The 27,929-nt window shown below is 35.3% G+C and overlaps 1 protein-coding gene across 1 annotated transcript in view; it reads left to right on the top strand.

The window, feature by feature from the left end:
- LRP1B (LDL receptor related protein 1B) overlaps nt 1–27,929 on the top strand; it is a 1,946,873-nt gene that overhangs the window by 1,622,250 nt on the left and 296,694 nt on the right. The window contains exons 47-52 of the mRNA XM_063790432.1: nt 10,776–10,968; nt 11,650–11,775; nt 16,045–16,173; nt 18,604–18,723; nt 26,413–26,526; nt 26,770–26,919. Coding sequence (XP_063646502.1) covers nt 10,776–10,968; nt 11,650–11,775; nt 16,045–16,173; nt 18,604–18,723; nt 26,413–26,526; nt 26,770–26,919 — 832 coding nt within the window. The remainder of the gene's footprint in view (nt 1–10,775; nt 10,969–11,649; nt 11,776–16,044; nt 16,174–18,603; nt 18,724–26,412; nt 26,527–26,769; nt 26,920–27,929) is intronic.

The following is a 27,929-nucleotide window of genomic DNA, read 5'->3' as shown; positions in this document are numbered from 1 at the left end:
AGGTGCCTTAAAATTATGCCATAATGGTGCATTACCATACAGCATGGTAGAGTGCAATTTGTGATGACAAGGCTTCTGCGCTCTACATAAAGACTCTGACTAGGCTTGTAAGGTGCAGCATTCATGAACTTTTATAGAAGTGTTTTAACATGGAAATTGAAACATGTAATTTAATGGATTTCATTTTCTGTTCCATATGAAATTTAATGAAAAACGAGATGGCAGGAGTTAGCTCAGTTCTTAGTGAAACCTGTTGTACCCTACAAAGGCAATGTGCATAATTATGGACTAAATTTAATATTTTTTTCTCCTCTCTCTATGTCAGCAGAAGTAAAAACTAAACTATTAGACTTACTGTTAAAGTTAATAAAAGGTTGTTATAATGGCTTCTGGTGATAACATTGAAAAACTGTCATTTTTCATAAGAATATCCATAATAACTGTTTTTATTTATGTCAAGTATCAACATTTTCATTCTTAATGATTCAAAAATGTTTGTTGATGGTCTATTTCATTAGTCTGTAATACGATACTAGGGAAAGCAAAGAAATGACTATCTTCCCTAACTTGAAGGGGCATCAATTTAATTATAAAAATAGCACATATACACCTGCTAATAAATCAAAAAAGAGTTTCTCTAGTCCCTGTCACCAAGTCAAAATTAATTCAAATCTTGGATGCTTCGAGTCTGACATTGTATCAGATTGCTTAGTAAATCTGTGACCTTGGGCTAACTTCTTCAAGCTTCAGTCATTACCAGTAAAATGTGGTTTAAAATAGTATCTACCACAGGGGTTATTATGTAGATTAAATTATGTATTACACATGAAATACATATACTTCCTGTGCATTAAAAGCATCCATGAAATGTTAGCTCTTACTGATAATTAAAAAGGATGAAAACTCATGAATTCTGGTAAAATGTGATTTAGGGAGTCTTTCATTTGTACATACTGCTGTATTAATTGGGTTCTTCACTTTTCTCTCTTACTCAAAATATCAGAAGTATTATACTTTGGATGAATGTTGTGGATCTTGACTGGTCTCTCTGAAACTCTTTTGCTTCTTATCTAAGCTAGTCTGTACAGCAGAGGCAGAATCTTTAAAACTACAAACCAATAATGACATTAACCTGCTTTAAAAATGTTAATAGCTGACCGCTGCTTTCAGAATAAAACTCAGAATCACAAACCATAGCCTGTAGAAAGGAATGTGTTATATATTAGCCCTTCCTGCCTTTCTCATCAGGCCTGTGTCCTTCTCAGATGTCTGAGGGAGAGTCATACTCACTTAGCCTTTGTTCAGTTTCCCAGCACTTCATGCTCCCTGTTGTTGTTGGATTTTGCACCAAATATTCCCTCTGTCAAAGTCCTTTCTTCCCAGTCCCCCTCCTCTTTGCTTATTTGTCCTTCCCTTTCCCAGGACAATCTTAGATGGCATACCAGAGCAGTTATTATTTTTACACTCTCATAGCAAGCAATCTGTCCTTCATACTGATTTTAAAAATATATATTTACTAAAATTTAAAGCAGCTGTAAATCTCAAAGTGTGGCTTTTAGCTCAGGCCGCTATAATAAAATGCCATAGACTGGGTGGCTTAAACAACAGAGATTTATTTCTCACAATTCTGGGGGCTGGGAAATGTGAGTTCAAGGTGTCAGCATGATGAGGGTCTAGTGATGGCTTTACCGCTTCCTGGCTTTCAGACAGCTGCTTTCTTGCTGTGTCCTCACATGACAGAGAGAAAGGGCTCTCATCTCTCTTCCTCTACTTATAAGGACATTAATTACATCACTGGGGCCCCACCTACATGACTTTGTCTAAGCCTAATTACCTCTAAAGGCCCCACCTCCAATTATCATCATACTGGGGCTTCAACACCTGAATTTGCGGGAAGGGGACACAAACACTCAGTTCATAATACTATTACAGATGACTTTTTATATTCCTGAAATACTGACTAGGAAATGACATGCTATCTCTAAAGAAATTCAAGAGAGAAATACTATATTTAATCTGTGTACTTACTAGGTATTAGCAGTCGTTTCAGATTTCCAATAGGATAAACTTCTGCATTAGTTTTCCAAGCCTCCAGTGTGTGTTTGTTTGCATGTGTGTGTGTGTTTGGAGGACTGACAGTGATGTGAAAATCACTGTTTTACAGCAGTGTGTCCTGCACTTACATTGATAAAATTTTTCTAAGCACAAGAGAACTTAAGAAAGAACTCTCTTGTCATTTTGTAAAATGGGATGTTCTAATATATTACAGATAAAGGTAGACATTTTCCTTTCCTCTCTAAAAAGGTTGAAGTTTGGGGATATTTGCTTTTTCAGGTTAAAATTTTATTTTACTCACGACTCAGGGTACTTTGTAGTGCTCCAGCGCCTGTCACTTTGAGTACTGTGCTCTTTCCCCTAGGAGGAAAAGACAAAGAAGTTGGACAAACCATCTGCATAGCAGTGGGTAATGAAGTGAAGCGCTTAGAAAAGAAAACAGATGAAGAAACCCCCCAGTTCAATGCCAAAATACTCCTATGGGGTTGCAATTTTCAATCCAGGTTTTTAAAAGTCTTGAGTGCAGCCAGGTCATTTGAGCAGGTGCAGTGCAAAAGCCTCAAAACTCACAACAACTCACGTTCTTACTCATAAGCGGGAGTTGAACAATGAGAACACATGGACACAAGGAGGGGAACATCACATATCAGGGCCCGTCAGAGGGTGGGGGCTAGGGGAGGGAGAGTGTTAGGAGAAATACCTAATCTAGGTGACGGGTTGATGGGTGCAGCAAGCCACCATGGCACGTGTATATCTATGTAACAAAACTGCACGTTCTGCACATGTACCCCGGAACTTAAAGTATTGAAAAAAAAAAACAACAACAACTCACAACACTGCAGCTGATGCTAGGCCCCGCTGTATGCCTGCAGAGCTAACGCAAGGCCACCACCATCTCCCCATGATCTCTGTGTGAATTTGGGAAACAAATGGGAACTAAAAGGGACATTGAAACTATAACCTTTGAGAGTAAGTAGCAAAGGCGCACCTAGTGTGTTGACAGCTGTTTCATTTACTGGGCAGCACCAGATGCAAAGTAGGGAAAACAAAACATAAACAGTGACAGTAAAAATAGTATTTTACTTTGCTCCTGTCCTTCTATGTGCTGCTACTCAACTTTCCATTACTGCTTTTCTTTTCTCGTCTCCATGACAGTGATACAAGTGAGAAAGTTGCAGTGAGTTGGACAGATAGGCTGTAGTGGGCTTACACCATTTTGGCTGGCAACAGAAGTCCCATCAACTCACTTTTAGTTGAATACAAAAGCATACATTTGATACCAATTTGTAAGGTAAAAAAGGAAAGAAATATAAATTTCTAGTCCAAAATAGTGAATAATTATATATCTGTGTGGCAAGATTATTATTTTGTTTATTTTTCCACTTTTCTTTATTTTAAAATTCTTAACTACCCAAAGTGGTTCCCTGAATCAGCATCATTGGCACCTGGAAGCTTCTGAGAAATGCGGAATCTCAGGGTCAATACCTGACCTAGTGAATCCAAGTCTGAATTTCAACAGCATCTCAAAGTGATTTAGATGCATGTTGAAGTTTGATAAATATTGATTCATAAAACAGAAATTACTTATATATTCAGAAAAAAATGGAAGTAATTGCTCGTATGGAAGGGTAATTAGCAGTTAATTTAGAATGAATGTGGCAGGGTTTTGGGAAATCAGAAAGATAATGTTGTTAATTACCTCACAATAATTTACAGTTTTTTTGTTTTTGTTTGTTTGTTTGTGTTGGTTTTTTTGAGACAGAGTCTTGCTCTGTCACCCAGGCTGGAGTGCGGTGGCATGATCTTGGCTCACTGCAACCTTTGCCTCCCGGGTTCAAGCAATTTTCCTGCCTTAGCCTCCTGAGTAGCTGGGATTACAGGCACGCACAACCATGCCCGGCTAATTTTTTGTGTTATTAGTAGAGACGGGGATTTCACGATGTTGGCCAGGCTGGTCACGAACTCCTGACCTCAGGTGATCTGCCTACCTTGGCCTCCTAAAATGCTTGGATTACAGGCATGAGCCACCATGCCTGACAATTTATATTTTGATAGAGGATGAGGGAGAGAGATGTGGTATTCTTTTAATTATCATATTCCTTAAATTATCTGTTTTCTCCAAACTATGCCAATTTCAGTAGTTGTTAAATGTTTTAATGTTAGAGTATATTAATTCCTAAGGAGGCGATGTGTGGCAAAAGGAGGGGGTTGGGATATGGAGATGAAATAAGAAGATAGTTAACAATGTGAACACTGGGTGCAACTTTGCCACTTTGGCCAGGTTACCTAATTTCTCTGAGCTTAAACTTTCTCATACTTGTAAAGAAGATTATGTCTTCCTCACAGTTTATTAGTAAAACACTTAAATTAGTAACTGGCATGTAAGCTTGATACATTTGCTGTTATAATTTGGAGTTAAACCTTATATCAAGTTCCAGATCCTACATTAATGAGGTGTATCACTGTTGGCAAGTTGCAAAATCTCTCCAAGCCTGTTTCTTCATATCTGAATACAATTTGCAATAATACTTGCCTACCTAAATGATCTTAAGAATTAAATGAATACTATGTATAAGTACTTACTAAATACTTTGTATAATTCTCTTATTGGCTAGAATCATTATATGCATTAATTTTTGTTTATTTTGCTAAACATTTATTTCTTGATTACCATTCCTTTGCAGTAATCATTCTTGTAAAAGTTTCTTTTTTTTTTTTTTTTCCTGATTACAGGGAAAAGTAACCCAGTGAGTCCTGTTTGGAATATTAATACTGAGGCCAAATAATCAAATCGATACCTTTATTTAAAAAATTATATTTAGGCTATTTAATTTGATTTTAAAATACAAAAAAATTAGAACAACTCTGCAAGCAGAAATCACAAAAGTCTATAGTTCTAAAGTGGATACTGATTACCAAGCTCTCTTGGCTTGGAATTTGGTAAGGCAGAAGGCCCATTTCTTCATTCTAAGTATGCCACAGTGCCTCCACCCATATACTTTCTCCATAAAAGGAAGGAATTACTTCCTATATTACATAATAGTAAGGCACAGATTTGTTCCAAATGAAACCAGGGACTGGTTTTCTGAAAAAAAAAAATTAATAAACTAGATAGACCACTGGCTAAATTAATAAAGAAGAAGTGAGAAAAGATCCAAATAAACAATTAGAAATGAGAAAGGAGATATTACCACTGACCCCACAGAAATAGAAATAACCACCAGAGAATATTATGAGCACCTCTGTGCACACACACTAGAAAATCGAGAATAAATAGATTAATTCCTGGACACATATACCCTCCCAAGATTGAGCCAGGAAAAAAATTGAATCCCTGAGCAGACCAATAATTAGCTCTGAAATGGAAAAGTAATAAATAGCCCACCAACCAAAAAAAACCCAGGACCAGATGATTCACAGCCGAAGTCTACCAAATGTATAAAAATAAGCTGGTACCATTCCTGCTGAAATTAGTACAAAAAAATTGAGGAGGAGGGAATCTTCAATAACTCATTCCATGAGGCCAGCATCATCCTGATACCAAAACCTGGTAGAGATACAACAAAGAAAGAAAACTTCGGACCAATATCCTTGATGAACATTGATAGCAGAAGTTCTCAAGAAAATACTAGCAAACTGAATCCAGCAGCACATCAAAAAGCTTATCCTACAATCAAGTAGGCTTTATCCCTCGGATGCAAGCTTGGTTCAACATATGCAAATCAATAAAGGTGATTCATCACATACACAGAACTAAATACAAAAAAAACACATGATTATCTCAATAGATGCAAAAAAGGCTTTTGATAAAATTCAACACCCCAAACCTCAATAAACCAGGTATTAAAGGAACATATCTCAAAATAATAAGAGCCATCTATGACAAATCCACAGCCAACATCATACTGAATAGGCAAAAGCTGGAAGCATTCCCGTTGAAAATCAGCACAAGGCAAGTGATACGGTTTGGCTGTGTCCCCACCCAAATCTCATTTTGAAATGTAGTTCCCATAATCCCCATGTGTCATGGGAGGGACCCTGTGGGAGGTACTTGAATCATGAGGATGGTTACCTCCATGCTGTTCTCATGATAGTGAGTGAGTTATCACAAGAACTGATGGTTTTATAAGAGGTTTCCCCCTTCTTTGCTCTGCACTTCTCCTCGCTGCTGCCATATTAAGAAGAACGTGTTTGCTCCCCCTTCTGCCATTATTGTAAGTTTCCTGAGGCCTCCACAGCCATGCTGAACTGTGGGTCAATTAAACCTTTTTTCCTTTATAAATTACCTAGTCTCAGGTATGTCTTTATTAGCAGCATAAGAATGTACTAATACAACAAGGATGCCCTCTCTCACCAACCCTTTTCAATATAGTATTGGAAGTCCTGGGCAGAGCAATCAGGCAAGAGAAAGAAAGAAGGGGCATCCAAGTGAAAGAGGAAATCAAAATATCCTTGTTTGCAGACAATATGATTCTATATCTAGAAAACACCATAGTCTCAGCCCAAAAGCTTCTTAAGCTGATAAACAATTTCAGCAAAGTCCCAGGATACAAAAACCAATGTACACAAATTACTAGGATTCCTGTACACTAACAACTACCAAACCAACAACCAAATCAGAGATGCAGTCCCATTCACAATTGCAACAGACACACACACACACACACACACACACACACACACATACACACACAACCTAATAATACAGCTAACCAGTGAGGTGAAAGATCTCTGCAAGGAGTACTACAAAACACTGCTCAATGAAGTCGGAGGTGACACAAGTAAATGGAAAAACATTCCATGCTCATGGATATGAATAATCAATATTTTAAAAATGGCCATACTACCTAAAGCAATTTATAGATTAAATACTATTCTGGTTAAACTACCATTGAAATTCTTCCTAGAGCTAGAAAAAAAAGGTTTTAAAATTCATATGAAACCAAAAAAATGCCCAAATAGTCAAGGTGTCCTAATCACACAAACTGACTTCAAACTGTACTACAGGGCTACAGTAACCAAACAGCAAGATACTCGTACAAAAACTGATGTATAGACCAATGCAACAGAATAGAGATTCCAGAAATAAGGCTGCATACCTACAACTGTCTGGTGTTCAACAAAGCTGACAAAAACAAGCAAAGGGGAAAGGACTCTATTCAATAAATGGTGCTGGGATAAATAGCTAGCCATATGCAGAAGATTGAAACTGAACCCCTTTCTTAAACCATATACAAAAACTGACTCAAAATGCATTAAATAATTAAATGTAAAACTCAAAACTATAAAAACCCTGGAAGACAAGCTAGGCAATACCATTCTAGACATAGGAACAGGCAAAGATTTTATGACAAAGGCACCAAAAGCAATTGCAACAAAAGCAAAAATTGACAAATGTAATACAATTAAACTAAAGAGCTCTCCACAGTCATAGAAACTATCGGCAGGGTAAACAGACCACCTACAGAATGGAAGAAAAATTTTGCAAACTATGAGTCCGACAAAGGACTAATACCTAGCATTAATAAGAAACTTAAATTTACAAAAAAAAAAACTCACAAAAATGTGGGCAAAGGACATAAACAGACACTTTTCTAAAGAAGACACATATGCAGCGAAAAAACATATGAAAAAAAGCTCAACATGAGTGATCATTAGAGAAATGCAAATCAAAACCACAATGAGATACCATCTCACACCAGTCAGAATGGCTATTATTAAAAAGTCAATAAGTAACAGATGCTGCCAAGGTTGTAGAGAAAAAGAAAAATGTTTTCAACCATTGTGGAAAACAGTGTGATGATTTCTCAAAGGCCTAAAAATAGAGATACCATTCGACCCAGCAGTCCCATTACTGGGTATATACCCAAAGGAATATAAATCATTCTATTGTAAAGATACATGCACATGGATGTTAATTACAGCCCTACTCACAATAGCAAAGACATGGAATCGACCTAATGCCCATCAATGGTAGACTGGGTAAAGAAGATGTGCTGTATTTATACCACGGAATACCATGCAACCATAAAAAATAACAAGATCTTGTCCTTTGTAGAAATATGGATGGAGCTAGAGGACATTATCTTTAGCAAACTAATGCAGAAACAGAAAACCAATTATCACATGTTCTCACTTATAATTGGAAGCTAAATGATGAGAACACGTGGACATATAGAGGAGAACAATAGACACTGGGACCCACTGGAGGGCAGAGGGTGAGAAGAACGAGAGGATCGAGAAAAATAATGAAAATAATCAGTGGGTACTAAATCCCTGAGGGATGAAACAATCTGTACAGTGAACCCCTGTGATACAAATTTACCTGTATAACAAACCTGCACATATACCCCTGAACTTAAAAGTTAATACCCCTGTGATACAAATTTACCTATATAACAAACCTGCACATATACCCCTGAACTTAAAAGTTAATACCCCTGTGATACAAATTTATCTACATAACAAACCTGCACATATACCCTGAACTCAAAAGTTAATACCCCTGTGATACAAATTTACCTATATAACAAACCTGCACATATACCCCTGAACTTAAAAGTTAATAAAGGAATATAAATGTTTTTATTACCACTGAATTGTGCACTTAAAGATTGTAAAGATGATAAATGACACATATATATTATACTTCTTCTTCTCCATATGTCTCTTTATTTAGGATTTTGTTAATTTCTCTTAGCAATGTTTTATAGTTTTCAGATTCTTGTACATATGTTTTCATATTTAAATATTTTATATTTGTAGAGGCTATTGTAAATAGTTATTTCCTATTTCAATTTCCAATTGTTCATAGCTAGTATACAGAAATACAATTGATTTTTTAATAACAGCCCGGTATCCTGCAATTTTACTAAATTAATTTATTCATTCTAGCAGCATTTGTTGTCGATTCTGTTAAATGTTTTTTTATGTAGAAGATTTAGTCACCTGCAAATAAATACAGTTTGACTTCTCTTTTCCCATGTAGATTCTTTTTATTTTATTTATTTATTTATTTTTGCCTTATTATACTAGTTAGAAACTCCAGGATAATGTTAAATAGAAGTAGTGAGAGTGATCACCCCTGTTTTGTGCCTCGTTATATTTCTATTCATATTTTTTGAGTTTTTGTCAATTATAGAAGCCATATCTTATCAAATGGTTTTTCTGCACGTACTGGGACATGTATATGAGTTTTCTTCTTTAGTCAGCTATTATGGTGAATTATGCTGAATGATTTTTTAATATTGAATCAGGTTGTATTCCTGGGACAAACCTAATTTTATCATGATGTATTAACCATTTTATTGACATAAAAAACACAGTTTTTAGTTTTACTGATTTTGCTCTACTGTTTTTCTGTTTTCTATTTTTTTAAATTTCCCTTCTTTAGTTTCTTCCTTTTATTACTTTAAGTTGCTTTTCTTCTAGTTTCTTAAAGTGAAAGCAAAAGTCATTGATTTGAGAATTTTCTTCCTTTTTATATTTTCCTTGCATAGTACTTTGCTGGTATACATTTTTATATTCTCATAAAAAATTATTGACAGTTAAGCTAGCTTGAAACAGTTTTCTCCTTTCAGGCTTGGCTTTTACGATTTGTTAGAGAAGACTAGAACAAAGTTTATTTAGTCTAGGTTAATAGTTCCCCACTGCTAAGGCAGACCCTGCGGAGTACTCAGAGTCTCATGAATTAGAATTTGAATTAAATATTTGAATCTGGTTGGTGTTAACAGGCATGATTTCTGGATCCGTGTGAACTTGGGGACTCTCCTCTCTAATTCTTTCCTGTGGTTCTTTCACCAGCCTGGAGGAGTTGGCTCGCACACATGTGCACGCACTTATCAGTACTTGACTGAATGCTCCAGGATGACTCTTTTCAGATACCCACAGTTCCCTCTGCTGAACTGTCAACTCTTGACCCTCTGCCCAGTGAGATATAGCCACCCATAACTTTCACTTCCCGTAACTTTTATTCATGGAGTTCTCTGGGCTCTGTTTCTGTCCTGTGTGTGCTGCTACCTATAATCTCTCTCTGGTAAACAGTGGATGCCATGGGATGCACCCAGTATTTCCTATTACCCAGGAATCACTGCCTTTCATTTCCTGATGTGCAATGTGTTGAAAAGTGTTGTTTACTATATTTTGCTGTTGTGTAGTTGTTTTAGATGAAAAGATCAATCTAGTCCCTTTTACTCCATCTTGATCTGAGTGAAAGTATGGTCTTTACTTCTAAACTTTTATTCTCAGACATGTGCAACTAGTTTAGTCACTCATGCGGTGAACTTCCTGAAGAAAGAACCTAGATCTTATGGTTCTTTATATGCCATATGTAGTTCTGGGAACTTGATGAGTATCTAACATATATCTGGTGATTTCTTACTAAAGGTTAATAAATGTTGATAATCTTCGTCTAATATTTTGGCTTGTTGATTTTTGTTTATAATACCAAACAATACACTTGTTATACACATTGACTAATTAAATAAAAGTATACTTGAAATATTATGTAAACACACTGCAAGCACTAACAATGACAACATTTTAAATAAAATATAAAGCATATTATCATAATTCATTTAGTAAAATTTTATTTTTATCTGATGATTTCTGTTAATTAAATCCAACTAATCTTAGTCTTTTATTTTTGAAGCAAAAATAGGTGTGGACGTATAAATGTCTATATATTCATCATAAAAATCCAGTATTTTAATTTATTTCAGGTGATAGTTAAATCTGGGCCAGGGACTTTCCTCAGTTTGGCTGTTTATGACAATTATATATTCTGGTCGGACTGGGGAAGAAGAGCTATACTGCGGTCCAACAAGTACACAGGAGGAGATACAAAAATTCTTCGTTCCGATATTCCACATCAGCCAATGGGAATCATAGCTGTTGCCAATGACACCAATAGCTGTAAGTTATAATAGAAAGCAAATGTGTTTTCTCATTGTATAATCTCTGATCTCTAAAAATGTATATATGTTTTCTAGTAATAGTTGGATTTGCCTTTTCTTTTAAAAAATATTATTTTTTGTTACTATGACTGTGGATTTTGTTTTTTTTCTAGTTCTTAGGAATAGTGTTCAAGATTTGGCTGTTCAAAATATTGAAATTATCTGAAATATTCAAGGCAACTTCTATATTGCATAATTTATCATCACAGGAGCAGTTCATTTTTAATTATTTCTTCTAAAAGTCTTATTTCATCCTCACTCTTCATAACTTCAGATTTTCAGATCAAGTTGTTTCCATGAAAATTACACTTGATAGAGAAACTTTGCACCTGGGCTTAACAGTTCTTTAGTCAATGCAGTGCTTACAAAATTACAGTTCGAAGCATCAATGTGGTTTCTAGCAGAACTAGTTCATTTGATGCCGTGGTATCAAATGTGTTAGAAAGATTTGATTAGTGTTACATACTTTTGTAATGTACTTAGCCTTAGGAATGCTTAGATTTTCAAAAATCCTGAATGTTCCTTTTTAATGACATATTATTGAGAGATTGAGGCAGTCTAATAGTTTACCATTAATATTTATCTAACATAGAACAGGAATTCGATATAAAATGTTACCAATACAGCCTCTTTATTGTAGGTGAACTTTCTCCATGTGCATTATTGAATGGAGGCTGCCATGACTTGTGCCTTTTAACTCCCAATGGGAGAGTGAATTGTTCCTGCAGAGGGGACCGAATATTGCTAGAGGACAACAGATGTGTGAGTAAGTAAAGAGAATTGAAATGTAATATGACAAATCTGTTCCAAATTCCACACACATCACTGAAATTGTGTTAGTGTAGTCATGAAGTTATACTCTCTTCTAATATTAGAAGCTTAGTCATGTTATCTCTCTGCTCTAAAGAAAACCGAGTTCACTGTTCTGCTTAGTTATAGGACCATGTGCTAGTTAGTGATAACCAAAATGGTAACAAATGTTTTTACCCTCCTGGTTGTGCACTAGAAAGTGCTGGGGCTAGCTAGAGAAGTGTCTGCACACAATGATCATCTGAAAACTTCCAGTTGTGACTTTGTGAATTCAATCAATAGCAAAAGTAATTGAAGCTGAAATAAACTGGTATACAGGCAGTATATCAGTAACCTTGCAGTAAAACCACTCACAGTCCATCATAGTATGTAAATGAGAGAGAATGGCTCATGCAGCTTATTTGTAATCATTTCCAAACTGTTAATTAAGAATGCAACATTGCAGCCTTGCATGGTGTTTATACCTCCCAAAGACATTACAAACTTTAATTAGCACCATTACAATACACACTTATTAACAGCTAAGTTTCCAAAACTGTTTCCAAAATAAATCAGGGTTCAAGTGTTTCAATATTGCCATGAAAAATTTGCAAGCAAAATTTTAAAAAGGTTAATTTCCTTTTAACGTTAAGGCAATTTATGTATAAGGTAGGAGAGAAATATCTTGTTGGAAATCGGTGAAATCATTCTCAGGATGTGTCAAATTTGATACATTTTTTGTCTCTCCTCACCTATTAATATATCCTCATCTCATATCTTTTCATTCAGAAAATTAACAGAGTTGGATATGTCTACATAATAAAAATAAGTATTTTTCATCTTCATCTTCAGTCCATTTTTACTCTCTTTCCACTGGAAGGATTTTATCTCTTACCTGCTCTTCAATGCAAGTGCTTGGGCATAATTTTCTTTAGCTTGAAAATTATTATACCATATACAAAATAACATAGACATATTTTCTCACTGTGAAAGTTGATACTACAACCCAAAAAGGCACCTCTTAGCAAAAAAAGTAAAAGTTGTTTTATTTAAGACTATGCCAAAGCAAATGAGAAAATGATGCAATTGGTCAAAATTTTAAATGTAGATGGCCAGTTTCCATATTTCGGGCCACAAATTCCCATATTTCTTTGTCACTTAACACTTCTCTGAATTGCTCAGGCAATTGCTTAAACTCTTTCAGTTTGCCTTTGTGGTTTCAGCTGTAATGGTCTGGATCTGATGCCATCTGTAAGCCCGGAGTGTTAGCCATGCGTTAGAATCACTGATGTTTCTTTCACAGGTCACTTCAGGCTAGTAGTAAAGCAATGCCTTTAGTCAAAACGGCAAAGCTTATTTCTGTTCGGTGGAGGCCTGTCCTTGCTGCATAATACCTTCAATACAACTGTCCCTACTAAGCTTCTCTCTGTTGACGAGAGGAAATGAATCAGGAAGAAAACTGTCATTTTAAACAAGCACAATTGTATTCACATGGAACTGTAGAGTGATATTGGATTTCCCAGAGCTCACAATCTGTTGTAGAGGCAGACGACGTCCATTGTGCATTCATATTGAAATCCTGTAGCCCAGCAGAGAGATTAGAAAGTAACTCTTGGCTTCTCCTTGTCAAATTCATCTTTAGGAACATGAGAATGTTTCTGGCATATCTGTGTCCTCATCTAAGTGATTTTACCCAGAGTGGTTCATGAATGTTAATGGCAGCATTAAAGGGGTGAAAGGCCATGTACTAACACCTACCTGAGGGCAAAGGAGGGAAAACCATTTGTTGTCATAACTGTTGACAAGAAGATTAGGCAGTCCCCTTGCTTACAACATTGCTAATCTTATTGTAATCCATAAAAGAAATAGATATAGTAAATATAATTAGATGAAGTAATTGCTGTGCAGGAGAATAAGGGCAGCTGAACCATGATGTTTCCAGAAAGAAGCAGAAAACACTCAATACTATTTCATCAAATGAACATACCTGAGGAAGAATTGTATTCATACAATGTTTGTTTTTGCATAATGTAAAAAACATTTTTATCTTTGAATAGTTTTTGTCTTTTCCCCAAAGGCACTGAGATTATAAAAGATTAAAAATGGACTTTTCCATCCTAACAATTATTTTTTCATTGGAAAATACACAGTAAATAATATATACTTAAAATAGGAAAAATAAGTCAGGAATCTCAATAGACTTTCAAGAAGTGGCTGAATTTTGTTCTATGCTAAGATGATTGCATTTAGCAATATTAGCACCCTTTAATTTTTTTAATTTAATATTTTTCTGTTTTAAATTATTTGCTACCTTGTCTTAAATGACATTCTGCCTTAGCTAATGACTGAACAATGAAGTTTAGACTGCACCAAGAGAAAAAAAATATATCTTTGGAACATGTTGTTATCATCAAGAGAGTTAAATTAGAAGTCAAATAAATAAAGTGAATTGACTCAGGAACAGAAAACCAAATACCACGTGTTCTAATTTATAACTGGGAGCTAAACATTCGATACTCATGGACATAAAGATGGCAACAATGGACATTTGGGTCTGTTAGAGTGGGGAGAGAAAGACGGTGGACAAAGGTTAAAAAATTAACTATTGGTACTATGCTCAGTACCTGGGTGACAGGATCAATCATATCTTAAACCTCAGTATCATGTAGTAAACCCATGTAACAAACCTGCACATGTACCCGCTGAATCTAAAATAAAAGTTGACATAATAAATAAAAAAGAAGCCTTAGATAGACCCTCTACTAAATTAATTAAATTCTAGGAATAATAAATAAATAAAACCTTGGAAACTTCAAATAGTATTAGTGACTGTTTAATTGAATATTCCTGAAATAAAGCTCAAAAATTAACACTAAATTATAGAATTAAGCTATATTCTTTCATTAGCAGAGATGAATGAATTCTACTTACCTCCAACATAATTAATACAACTGGATTTAAATGTACAATTATTCAGCAAGCAACGGGGTGAGTACGTACATGCAAGCAGACAGTATACCCCAAAAATTGGATCCCAAAATTTGCTAGTAAATCTATTACTGAAGAATAAAAATAAGTCCATTGTCCTCAATAGAGACCCTTCAAAATAGGGATCACATATTGCCATTATAAGGATGAAACTTACCTGTAGAAAATAACTTTTTGTACTTTCAGACTCTTGGCTTACAAACTAGGACAAATCACCTAAAAACTCAAACTCTTAATTTTTAATAAAAATTCTGAGATTTAGAAATGAGACTTTCTGACAGCGGTCATCTGGAGTCCATAGCATCAGGTACACATGCTTTCCACTTGACCATTGTCCTCCTGCACCTCATCCCACTGATTCCTGTACATTTCATGGAGTAGGTGCTCGTCATGTATGGCAGCAAGAAAGAGTCTGCTCCCGGGAACCTCCCACACATGGATCGGACAAGTGGCTTATTTTAACAATTCTAATATTTCCAAACAATATAACTTGCTACAGAGGTTTCATCAGAAGATAGTTAGGGAGGAAGAAGACCAGACGGTGGGGAAAAGTCCGGACTATTCATTTGACTGAGATGATTCACATCAAACATTCAAAAATGGGTACTCTATGCACTGAAAAATAGTAGTATATTGAAAAATATATAATAGATTCCAGTAAGAAAACACAAAAACACTTTCAGTATGTACAGAGTTCATTTAACTGGCTGTTTTAAAAAACAATAATAATAATTATTATATTATTATTATATATTATATTATATATTCTTATATATAATAATAATTATTATTATTTTGATACAGAGTCTCACCCTGTTTCCCAGGCTGGAGTGCAGTGGCGAGATCTCCACTCACTGCAACCTCTGCCTCCCAGGTTCAAACGATTCTCCTGCCTCAACCTCCCAAGTAGCTGGGACTACAGGCGCGTGCCACCATGCCTGGCTAATTTTTTGTATTTTTAGTAGATGGGGTTTCACCATGTTATCTAGGATGGTCTCAGTCTCCTGACCTCATGATCTACCCACCTCAGCCTCCAAAAATGCTGAGATTACAGGCGTGAGCTGCCGCGCCTGGCCAAAACATTATTTCTTAAGATCTTGATTTCATAAAGAAATGTCATAAACCATTGCTCTTTAATTGTACATTTTGATAAATTTTAGCTTATCTTTATAATTAAAATTAAGAAAAATAATTGTAGTGGTGTCAAAAAATATTTGCCATTGCACAAAAGTATTGACTTTTTTTTTTTTTCTTGCAGCTAAAAATTCCTCCTGCAACATTTATTCGGAGTTTGAATGTGGAAATGGTGAGTGCATTGACTACCAGCTCACCTGTGATGGCATTCCTCACTGTAAAGATAAATCAGATGAAAAACTGCTCTACTGTGGTAAGTGTCCAGTATGGGTTTGCTCGTTTCAGATAAAGTTTTCTGATTCTTTTACAGTTTTTGGTTTGCTTGTCTCGGTTTGGTTTACGTGGATAATTTATTTAATGTCTCTCATTAACCTGTATCTGAGGCAATTGATGTGGCTTTGCTTGTGTTAAAATGAGGTACTTTATCTCCTGTTTGATAGCCATGATATTCACTAAATAATTTCCTCATGGTTTTCTATCCACAAAATAGCCTTTTTTTTTTTTTTTTAAAGAGACGGGGTCTCATTGTGTTGCCCAGAATGGTCTCAAACTCCTGAGCTCAAGCAATCCTCCCGCTTCAGCCTCACAGAGTGCTAAGATGACAGCACTCTGTGAATGTGAATAAAAATATTCACATTCTGAGCACCACACCCAGCCAGAATGTGAATATTTTTAAAAGTAGTAGCTAATCTTTTGAACCCCCGACTTATTCATCTTTAGCAATAGGTTTTAGGCTTACTTTCTTTAAAATGTAACTCAAAAACATCGGGATTTTTGGATATGGACAGGCTTACTCTGAAGCAGAGTTTCACCAACAGACAATAGCACATTGTTGGGTTGTTATCAAAGTCTTGTCGATTCTATTTCTGTCTCCAGGATTAGCATGGGGGCTAGTGTCCTTTGGTACAAAGGCTCATTGCCTTAGGCATGGTCCACATCAAACATAGAATTCCACCAGCTATGCTTCTCTTGGCAACACCAAGTGATAGTCAACATCTACCCTCAGGAGTAGAGATTAACTTTTATACTCTAGTAAGCAACTGAGATTTCCCTTCATTGCAACAATATTTTTTCCTGGAAATATGTCTTTGCATGATCATTGATAATCATTGTATATTTGATCCAGATTTTTAAAAAATTGTCCTGATTTATTTTTAATCCTAGAAATCCAATAGCATTGGGATTGTGTACTATGCAAAATTTAGGAATCTACATCTGAAACTGCCTCAATTTATATCTGCTTTTCTCCTCTATTCCATTATCTGGGTAATAATTACACCTAAATAATTAAAGAAAAGTTAGAATAAGAGAAAGACAGAATCTGTGAGATCCACAGACATCTTCTCACTCTTTTACATTACAAGACAACACACCATCGTTTAAAATGAGAGTCTAATGTAATTTGTCCATAATTGATGTGTAACCAATGTCTTAAAGAATTTGTCTCAAATAACATATTCGCTTTAATGAATGGCTATATTCTATAAGATATAAAAATATTAAAGCATATAAATTGTATTGCAATAAAGTCACAGGCTTGCATTTACTATAAGTTGACTTGAGATTATATTTCATGTTATTTTTATCTTTGTAGAAGTCAGATGATATTTGTGTAGAGCAGGAGTTGGCAAGAATTTTCTGTAAAGGTTCAGCTGGTAAATATGTTAGGTTTTGTGGATCATATATGCTTTCTGTCACGTATCCTCTGTTGTTTATTATTTACCATCCTTTAAAAATGTAAAAACTATTCTTAGTCCCAGAGCCATACGAAAACAGTCTCACAGGCTAGATCTGGCCTATGGGCAATAGTTTGCCAATGCCAGGTGTAGAGTATGGGCTTTGGACTCGCACCTGAGGTTAAATCTTTGTTCCCAAACCTGCTAGTGTAATTAGCCTAGTTTGCAAACCCTAGTGTGACTAGGGTAAGTAACATAACTCACTTCTCTGTGTTTTGGTTTTCCACTACGAAACAACTAGCTCTTATGGTAGTCGAGAGCATGAAACCAGCAAGTGTTTATCTACATATACTCAATACAGAGCCTGGGGCAAAGCTGGCATTTAATACATGGCAGCTATTATTATTGTAAGTGGTAGCTTCTGCCCCAAATCAGAGAATGTCAAGAAACTTTCATAATGGTAAATAGAACTCAGAAGGTAATTCTTTCTCAGGGAATTCTGTAGATATTTTAAGATAATTTTTAAGAGAAATTTATTGATATTTAGATGACTCCATGAGACACTGATTCAGGAATACATGCTTTGTTGCTTTATTTCCTTATTATAAAATCCTTGCAGATAGATGCAAAGGATATAGGAAATGGATGTTGGTGTGTTTTTGTTACGTTTAAGTTACATATTTATTGCTTCAGAATTGAATATGTGATATATGTTTATTTCTGTGCTACTTGACAGAAGTGCCAGAAACAATAACGTGGGTATAACTTGAAAAGATCTCCCGGCATGAATCACTAAAGTTAAAACACTAAGTCAAAAAGGGCCCTTGCTGAATGAACTACTCTTTGACAACACATAAACATTCTAATCCAGAGCTTTTATATGGCACAGCACTTGTTTTATAGATCCATAATCCAGTCATTATCAATGAAATATTATCTGTGATTTTCATTTTGTACAAATATTTCTATATGATCTCTGGTTGTGTGTTTCTACTTTTATTTATAAGAAAACAGAAGCTGTCGAAGAGGCTTCAAGCCATGCTATAATCGCCGCTGCATTCCTCATGGCAAGTTATGTGATGGAGAAAATGACTGTGGAGACAACTCTGATGAATTAGATTGTAAAGGTAAATACTTGTTCCATCAATCTCAGAATATTGGTGTGCTAAGTGTTTCCTGAACTTTTCCAACATTCATTTCTGAGAGCTCTGTGGCATATAACACCTAGTAACATCTATGGATCACACTTTGGTAAATGCTGTTGGAATGGAGTTGCTAAAGTTACTTGAAAATTCTGACTGTGTTCTCCATTTCTGTTTTCTACTCCTTTCCTCCCTTTAAAACTCTTATAATTTCTCACCTCTTCAGTTCCACCTTCCTGGATTCGGACATCTCTACCAGAATGTGTAATATTGAATTTTCTGCTCCAAAAATGTTCCCCTTTATTCCTTAGTTCTCTGTTTTACTCATGATCACATTTTCCTAACCACTGGATGGGAAACTTTGGTGTTCTCCTTAATTTCTCCTTCCCACATATCCAGTCATCAACAAATCTTCCAGTTCTTTGAAATATCTTCCATTTCAATCCACTTTAAGCCTGGGCTAACAGAGTATGCCTTTACCTGGTTTCCCTGCCTATACTTTTTCTAGTTCATCCCTATGTCATCAGTCATGCTAATACTGTTTAACATTTTCCAAAAGTGACTGTTAGGATAGATGATGAAGCCAAACTACCTGAGTTAGAACTGCTGCCCCAACACTTTACTGTCTAAATTTGGATATCACACTTAACTATTCTGTGTCTCAGTTTCCCAAATAGCAAGGTAGAAAAAATAATTAAATAAGAAAAACAATATTAAATAAGGTTAGAACAGTATTTGGCAATAGTGAATGCTATGTTTGCACTGGCTTTTATATATATATATGTATATTGCATTGATAAAGAAACTTTTAATGGAATACCAATGTTTGCAGAACAAATGATAAGTTTTAGTCTGACATTGAAAGCCTTCTTAAATCTGGACCCCACAGATATTTCCAAAGCATTATCACTTTAGAGACTTGCCATTCAATGAACACACTTTATTGAGTGCAATGCATTAAGGTTCGAGACGCAAAATTCATGAGACACGTGCCTGTACTCAAGAATATCAAATTCTAACTCTAAGACAGCCATGTAAACAGATCGAGATATATATGTGTGTGTGTGTGTGTGTGTGTGTATATATATATATATATATATCTTGTGCTGTGATTGCACACGTAAGAACACCCATATGTCTTTTTTGTTTTTTGGCTTGCAAGTATCCTCAAAGGTTTCATAGGCTATACTGAATTTAAACTGAGTCTTAAACTAAAAATAAGGTAGAATGAATGAAACAAAAGAGAATTCCAAGTAGAGGGACTACCATTGAAACTGAAAGTAATTTGATATAGTCACAGACAGATTACATATAAGAGAGTGGTAAAAACAGAAGGGCCAGGCGCGGTGGCTCATGCCTGTAATCCCACCACTTTGGGAGGCTGAGGTGGGCATATCACAAGGTCAAGAGATTGAGACCATCCTGGTCAACATGGTGAAACCCCATCTCGACTAAAAATGCAAAAATTAGCCAGGCGTGGTTGCACTCGCCTGTAGTCCCAGCTACTCGGGATGCTGAGGCAGGAGAATCGCTTGAACCCGAGAGGTGAAGGTTGCAGTGAGCTGAGATCACATCACTGCACTCCAGCTTGGTGATAGAGTGAGACTCCATACCCCCCACTCCCCAAAAAAACCAAAACAAACAAACAAACAAAAAACAGAGAAGGTATGGGAAGGAGCCAGGGCATGAAGGTGCATTTTGTGCCGTGTGAAGTAACTCAAACTTTTTCTTGTAGTCACTAGAAAGTCACTAAAGGTTTAAAGCAGGCCAAATATAATCAAATTTACATTTCAAAAAGGAACGAAAAGAATAGGATTGTGTTAACGAAACCTATAATAATAAGATTTGTTTGTGTGGGAATGGGGATAAGACAATAAGGATAGTTTGCATTTTGAGATTGGAGCACTTGAGGAAATCTAAATGAAGCTGTTTCACAGGCATGTAGATAGGTAGAGATTTGGAACTCAGGTAATAGATGTTGATCAGAAGTATTGATTTGGGGCTCATTAAGGAGAAAAACTCAGAGGAAGTGTAGAGTAATGATTGCATGAGTAGAGTGCATCAAAATTACTTATTTAAATAACAAATTATATACGAAAAGGTGAAGTAGCCTGCAGGACTAATAGAAGGATATGCTTAAGAAATTATTTTCTCAAGAAAGGCGGATCATTCAGCATTTTCAAGTGCTACAGAAAGGGTAAGAGGGCAGGCATGAACTGGAGGTATCCGTCATATTTGGCCAATAGTAGATACTCGCTTGATGACATTCATGTGTGTCAGTTCAGTGGAACAGTAGAGGAAAGCAAGAGCACATTGGTTGAAGACAGAAAATGGGTGGTAAGGGAGTAAAGACAGTCAATGTAAACAGTTTTTAGAAAAGATTGATGTAAAGGAAAGGTATGAAGTACAGTTGTGATGAGAGGACTATGCAGAGTTGAGGAAGAGGGCAGAATGTGTGCAAATTATTTCGTAGCTGTATGGAATGTTGGGAAGTTACTCTGCCATCTTAGACAGTGTGACTTTGGGGAAACACTTGCATAGATTATCTAAGGTTGACACTGTAGTTTAGGAAGAGCTAATTACATTTGCCAATTAAGTTACCTAGTACCCACAAAAGATTTAAAAAAGTCAAATATAGTCAGACACTGGAAGTAAGCGGAGAGAAATAAATTAGCATTTGGAAGAAAGGAGGAAAAGAAATGAGAAGACCTAGAAATAGATAGGTTCTGTCAATTATTTGTAAGCAGGAGAGGAAAATATAATATAGGCATTAAGCCAGGTTAAAGGTAAAGCTATGAAGAAAGAATGTGCAGGAACTGAGCAATAAATACAGAAAATAGATTTTAAGGCAAGATTCATCCAAAGAAACTATGGGAAGATGATATGTTACTATGGGTTTTCTCCAGAAATGAAAGTATATTTTCAAAATTGGTAAATGAATTAGTGTGTTTGGGTTTATGAAATATAATACCTCATGTATGGTAGGTGTTTATTAAATTCTTATGTGGCTGGTTGAAGCAGTAAGTCTTCTAAAATATAAATAGATTTTATTCTGCCTAATGATATCAATACCAGCTGCTGAATAACAATAAAATAACTCAAATAGATATTTCCTCTTTTTTAGTCGAAACTCTTGATTTCTGTGTTATAACTATCCCAGTCATACTCTTGGGTGCGGAACAGTGCCTTTGCGAATGAAGCTTCTCCCTTAACCTTTCTTTTATGGTAAAATTATAACAGTTGGATATCTTAAAAATAAACAAGCAAAACTTATGCCTTAAAGCTGGTCACACTGAAAGCAGGACATTTGAAACTAAAATTTCTCATGGAAACACAAGCATATACTTTATTACTTAATAGAAATTAGTGAATTTAATTCAATGGACCAGCTCCTTTAGGATAAACAAATGGGTAGCTATTTGGATGAAAGATTGCTCTTTCTTGAATCTTTTAGTTTTGATTTTTCTCTCATTTTAAGTTTATTAACATAGTGTCCTTGTAGAGTACCTTTCAAGATATAGAAGGAAGACTTCCCTGGGTCCATAACCCATAAGCCGGGCTGTCTGATAAAGACTTATATTATGCAAATGTGTTTCCACCAAATATCTCCCTTATAGTACAAAAAGATGATAAAGGAAAAGGCATAGATAATGGCTCAGGGAGAATGGAAAAGAGGTCTCTTTCCAAGCCCTTTCTTCCAGTTACCCCTTCTCTCTTTCTATTGTCAGTGCAATGTAGAGATGCAGTGCTTTTTTGTACATATATGCAGACACACAAATCACCTATCACTTTTTAATCAAAATAAAATATAAAAGATAAAGTGATACAATTGGAAGTCAGTATATACAGGGAGATTTTGATAGACTGTAGTAAGAGGCTATGGTGGAGCCATCTGTAAATTATCTAAAGTACTATTATACTTTGCTGAATTTAGATGTCAGTAGTAATTATTACTGTTTTTTAAATTTCACAAGAGTTGAGAGTCTGTTTACAGAGTAGAAAGGGTGTTGCAATGAATTGCTTTTGGTTTCTTCTCTTTTTGGGGAAAAGAAACATGCCAAATCTTCATCCTTTTTTTAAATTTACTGCCCCTTTATAGAGGCCCTTTCATGATTGGAGAGCTTTAGACTTCAGGCCATCTGGAGGTGGGGAGATGAGGCATTGTTCATAAGTTCGTCATTTTGTACTCCTCTTCTGGTTGCATGGCAGGTCGAGTGAATATATTCGGGGAGAGTGCATGGTATGCTTCCTTCCCTGCTGAGATGAGTACAAACTGCTCCCTTTGGGAAGTACATGAAATTCCTTGGGCTACGGAAGTACTTTTAGGTAGACTGGGAACTAGCAGTTCTGATGCTCCCTAAAGGAGAGGAAACTGGCATTTGTTTTTTCCTAAGTTCATAGCAAACCTTTGAAAGATTCCATAAACAACAAGCTAAAGGAAAAGGATAAACATAGCTGGAGAAGAAATCGGCATTCCTTCTAGATTTGTGCACCCTTAGAACCTAAGGGGTGAATTAAATAATTAAATAAAAGATGTTGTTTGAAAGTAAATGAAAAGGAGATATGAGAGCAAACTTAATGCTTTTCCCCCCACCTTTTCAGCTTCCCTTTGCTACAAGTTGGGTAAGGGATGTTGGAAGAGAGAATTGACTTAGGTTATTTATAAGAAACATCCTAAGAACTATAGAAAGGCCATTGATTTTTAAGTCTTTCAAATCTCATTAAATATTTTAGCTGACATGCTAAAAAGAAAGTGGAAGAAATAGTAAAATTAAAGTATATTAGAGGCAGTGGTTTTACTTTCTCTCTTGCTGCTACTTTTGATCCACAATCCCTGACAGATCTTCTTCCTTTGTAGTGCCTCATTGCTATTCCTGCTGTGGCTGTAGGGTGTTTTCACTCATCTTTCATGAGCTAACTTTTTCTTTCGGACTACCTGGAGGGAAAAGTGTAGTATCTCTCCCTTGGCTTATCTTTATTCGGACCATATTATTTTATTTTCTCTCTTTATCAGGACTCTTAGTCCGAAGAAATATTGTCAGAAAACTTTCATATTCACTTGACAAATTAGAGATTTCAGTATCTTTCTTCCTCAAAAATCACCGTATGGATGAAACAAATTTCAATACTTAACTGACCAAAACGAAGTGAAGAAGAAATATAGTTGAAGCAACAGAGAGAAAGAGGTTTTGGCAAGAGATGTGTTTACTTATTTAATGAAGTTCCTACTATTTCTGTAGATTTTTTTTTTCCTCACAGGATTCTCCTTCCTTGCCTGTTAATGAAGGCAATATTAATCCCCACAGTCATCTTGCTCCTACTGCTTACAAAACTCTGCAACAACTTTCATCACCCTGTCTAACTCTCTGGTGGTTCTCAAACCCCACACCAAATAATGCAATATGTGGAGGCAGGATCAGGTACAAAGGGACAATCTGTTCCTACTTGCACCTCTTACACACTCTGATAGCCCATCCTTGTCCCCCTCCCAAAGATTCATTAGCCCTATTGTTATTTTGGAAAATAGGAAAAAAAAATAAATACATTCTGCAAATCTTCTACTCTTTGTTCTATCCTGCGAACTTCTTCCTTTATCTATTTCCTTATGCTTATTAATACAGTTTTTTTAATTACTACTTTCTAACCACTCTTCTGAACTTCAAAGTTAAAATTTATTTTCATGTAGTTCAAGGTCCTCTATTTCTTTCTTGTTTCCAGAACTCAATCTAAGACTGTGTTCCATTTGTCCCACATGTCCTTCCACTCTTCTCTCAAGTTATCCTTTACTTTCTCTGTTACCTCAGAACTACCAGTACTGGTTTTTAAAACGCTATTACGTGAAATCGCTGAACTTCCAGTTTTCTTGACTGTCTGAAATGCCATTCCCTACATTTGCCTCCTCATTGTCTCTGCCACTACTTCTCACTCAGACAGAGGATTCTCTATGGGAGATTGGAGGCAGATAGTGATGGTGAAACGAGTTGCAAGTGTCCCTATTAGTATCTTCCTGGCATCCTAAACTCTAACTTCAAGCAGACAGAAACTCAAGTGCATTATGAGATGAACCATTATAGGCTTACTTAGGAATATCATAACTGCCTAAAATGTTATTAAACAGAGAAATGCAATTTGTCTTCTAAAAAGAGATTATAAGCAATCTTTTGGAATAAAGTTAGTAAGAAACTACTAGTAGACGGTGAAGCCAAAAACAAAAGGTAAATGATTGACATGATTATATTTATGTTATATATTGCATTTACTATTTCTATTGAAAAAATAGAATATGAAATGTAACACAAATGAATATAAAAGAGGTTTTGCTCTTATAGACATAAAAGAAAAAAAACTTTTTTCTGTTTTGGAACAATGTATTTATCTCTACTTACAATAGCATTATCTGTTTCACATGTTGTGATATCATTTTTAATAAAAAAGTGAAGCAATTATAATTGCAAATTGTAAATAAAACATTTATTCTAATCATCATTTAAACAGATAAGTATGCAATTTTGAGATACAATTCAATATAATAAGAAGCGTACATTATGAAATACAAATGACATACACACCCTTTTGTAAAATCTGCATATTTTAAAATAGCATTTTAACCATTTGTGATTGATATAATTTCTATTTATAATTAAATAGGCTCTTTAAAATATCAACACTAGTAAAAGTGGCATAATCAAAGGGCCCTTCTGGTTGTCCTTTAATGTAATCAACTTGTAGAAATTTGAATTTGGAATAGAAATATCACCTAAGCTAATTTAACATACATAGCATGTCATGTACCCATTCACAGCATTTTACTGGAAACCATTATATGATTATGAATGGGTAAGCAACTTAGAAAGGAACATATGGTTAAAAATAAGATGCTTTATACAAAATGTATATAATGACAATAGCATATTGGATCTAATTTTCATTTAAGTAGAGCAGAGAATTGGATGACTTTTATAATAACAATAATAAGGAATGACACATGTATATGTTCCTTGGCATGAGGCATCCTATTTCTTATATTAAATATTAATGATGATATGGCCGTGTAACAGAGTATGAGATAGCATAGATGACTTTCTAGTAGTGGTAAGCTGTTCCCTCTGAGAAACAAAGCCAGTGTTCAGTGGTTCCCCCCTGCCCATCTCTTCGTTTCTGTTTCTATCTCTGTCTCTCTCTATTATAGCAGGAAATGCTTCACTTCTTGGCAACCAGGTTGGGATTTCCCAGTAGGCATTTAATCAGGCATTTGCCTACTGTCATAACCTTGGAATGTTGAAGGTGGAAAGAGAGAGAATTTCCAGCAACATTCTTTTTTTTTTTGGCTCATTGCTAGGGTGATATTACCACAGCAATATGATATGAACACAGCATGGTCCCTGCTCTCATGGAGCTTACATTTAGTTAGTGAGACTTCAGGTACTTAAACAGGCAGCTGCAATGCAATATGCTAAATACCACAACAGAGAGAAGAATTGTGTGATAGGGGAAGACATATAAGAGGCATCTAACCCACGCTTGAAGGTGGGGTTCAGGGGTCAAGTGTGGCTTCCCAGAGTTATGAAAGCAAAACCAAACAAAATTATATAAAATAATTGAAATATTCAAAATGTAAAAGCAAGGAGTCATTCTGTCCCATCTTTGCATTTGTTTATGTACCTGTTTTTCTAGTTTCAACCTGTGCCACGGTTGAGTTCCGCTGTGCAGATGGGACTTGTATTCCAAGATCAGCACGATGCAACCAGAACATAGATTGTGCAGATGCTTCAGATGAAAAGAACTGCAGTAAGATATTCCACTACCTTTTGTCTGTTTATTCTTGGGCACTTTTGGCATTGCATTGAACACTGTGCAAGATTTTACTGGACTTTGTCCAAAATTGGTATGTAATTAACCCCTATTGTGTGGGATAATTACGTATCTATTTCCTCAAATGAAGTTAACTTTTCTCATCTCTATGACCTACATAGAAGGCTCATAATCTTTGCAAATGAGGTACTTTTTCATTTTTTGTTTACCTTCTTCTAGATAACACAGACTGCACACATTTCTATAAGCTTGGAGTGAAAACCACAGGGTTCATAAGATGTAATTCTACCTCACTGTGTGTTCTGCCAACCTGGATATGCGACGGGTCTAATGACTGTGGAGACTATTCAGATGAATTAAAGTGCCCAGGTAATACTAGATTTTAGAAAAACACAGGCTTTGCCTTGGAGATTTTGAGGCTACCTGGTTGTATAGAGTGAATTTTTAAAATTTTATTCTTAATATCAATTATTGACATTAAAATTTAAATGGCACAGACTGAAATGTAATTAACCTGTTCTAAACATACCGCTTGATCTTTTTAAGTGAGTTACAAAATGATATTCAAGAAACCATCCTAAACTTTTTATGTTTAGTTGTTTCAATTTTTTATGTTTAGTTGTTAACCCTTTCAAAATTGGTGATTAAGTCTTTCAAGTTTGTAATTTATAATCCTTCAACAGAATTATTACATACCTAGAAATAACTTCATAAAAGAAGAGAAACAATGTTTCTTACGACTGGCCTTACTCAGTGTTATTGTACAGCAATGTTTTAATGCAGTTTACAAAATCCTTTGGTGTAGTAATTTGAGTAATAGTTATAATCATTATTGAATCAGGTTAAGACAGGTTCATTTATATCTGACTGTTAACCATCTTTACATACATAAGCCCTGAAAACTGTCATCTACATTCTTAGAAGAATGCCTTCCAGCAAAGTTCTTGACTGTTTCTTTCTATTTGAGGACATGAAATTTAAAAAAAAAAATTATAAAAAGAACTATGTATAACTGGAAGTAGAGATTCTATATAGGACACTATTAAATTTTGTCTCATATTGATTTGCCTCTCTCCACCCTGCTGCTACACCCATGTTTCTCATGTTTAGTTGATATATAATAATTTTTAAACAATTTTAAGAAATTATATTCATAAGTATTTTACACAAAAGTTTATACACACACAATCTACTATGAAAGTCTGATTTTTTAGTAGATGACACATTTATTATTTCTAAATTTGTGATGGTTCTTTTATCATGTATATAATTGTTTAAATTTTGATTTTACACTTAGAGTGGACATGTGCAGGCTTATTACTTGGGTATACTGCATGATGCTGAGGTTTGGGCTTGTATTGATCCTGTCACGCATTTAG

This window comes from Pan troglodytes, chromosome 13, assembly GCF_028858775.2.
Source record: "Pan troglodytes isolate AG18354 chromosome 13, NHGRI_mPanTro3-v2.0_pri, whole genome shotgun sequence".
NCBI lineage: Eukaryota > Metazoa > Chordata > Mammalia > Primates > Hominidae > Pan > Pan troglodytes.
This window is presented reverse-complemented; position numbering and strand designations above follow the sequence as displayed.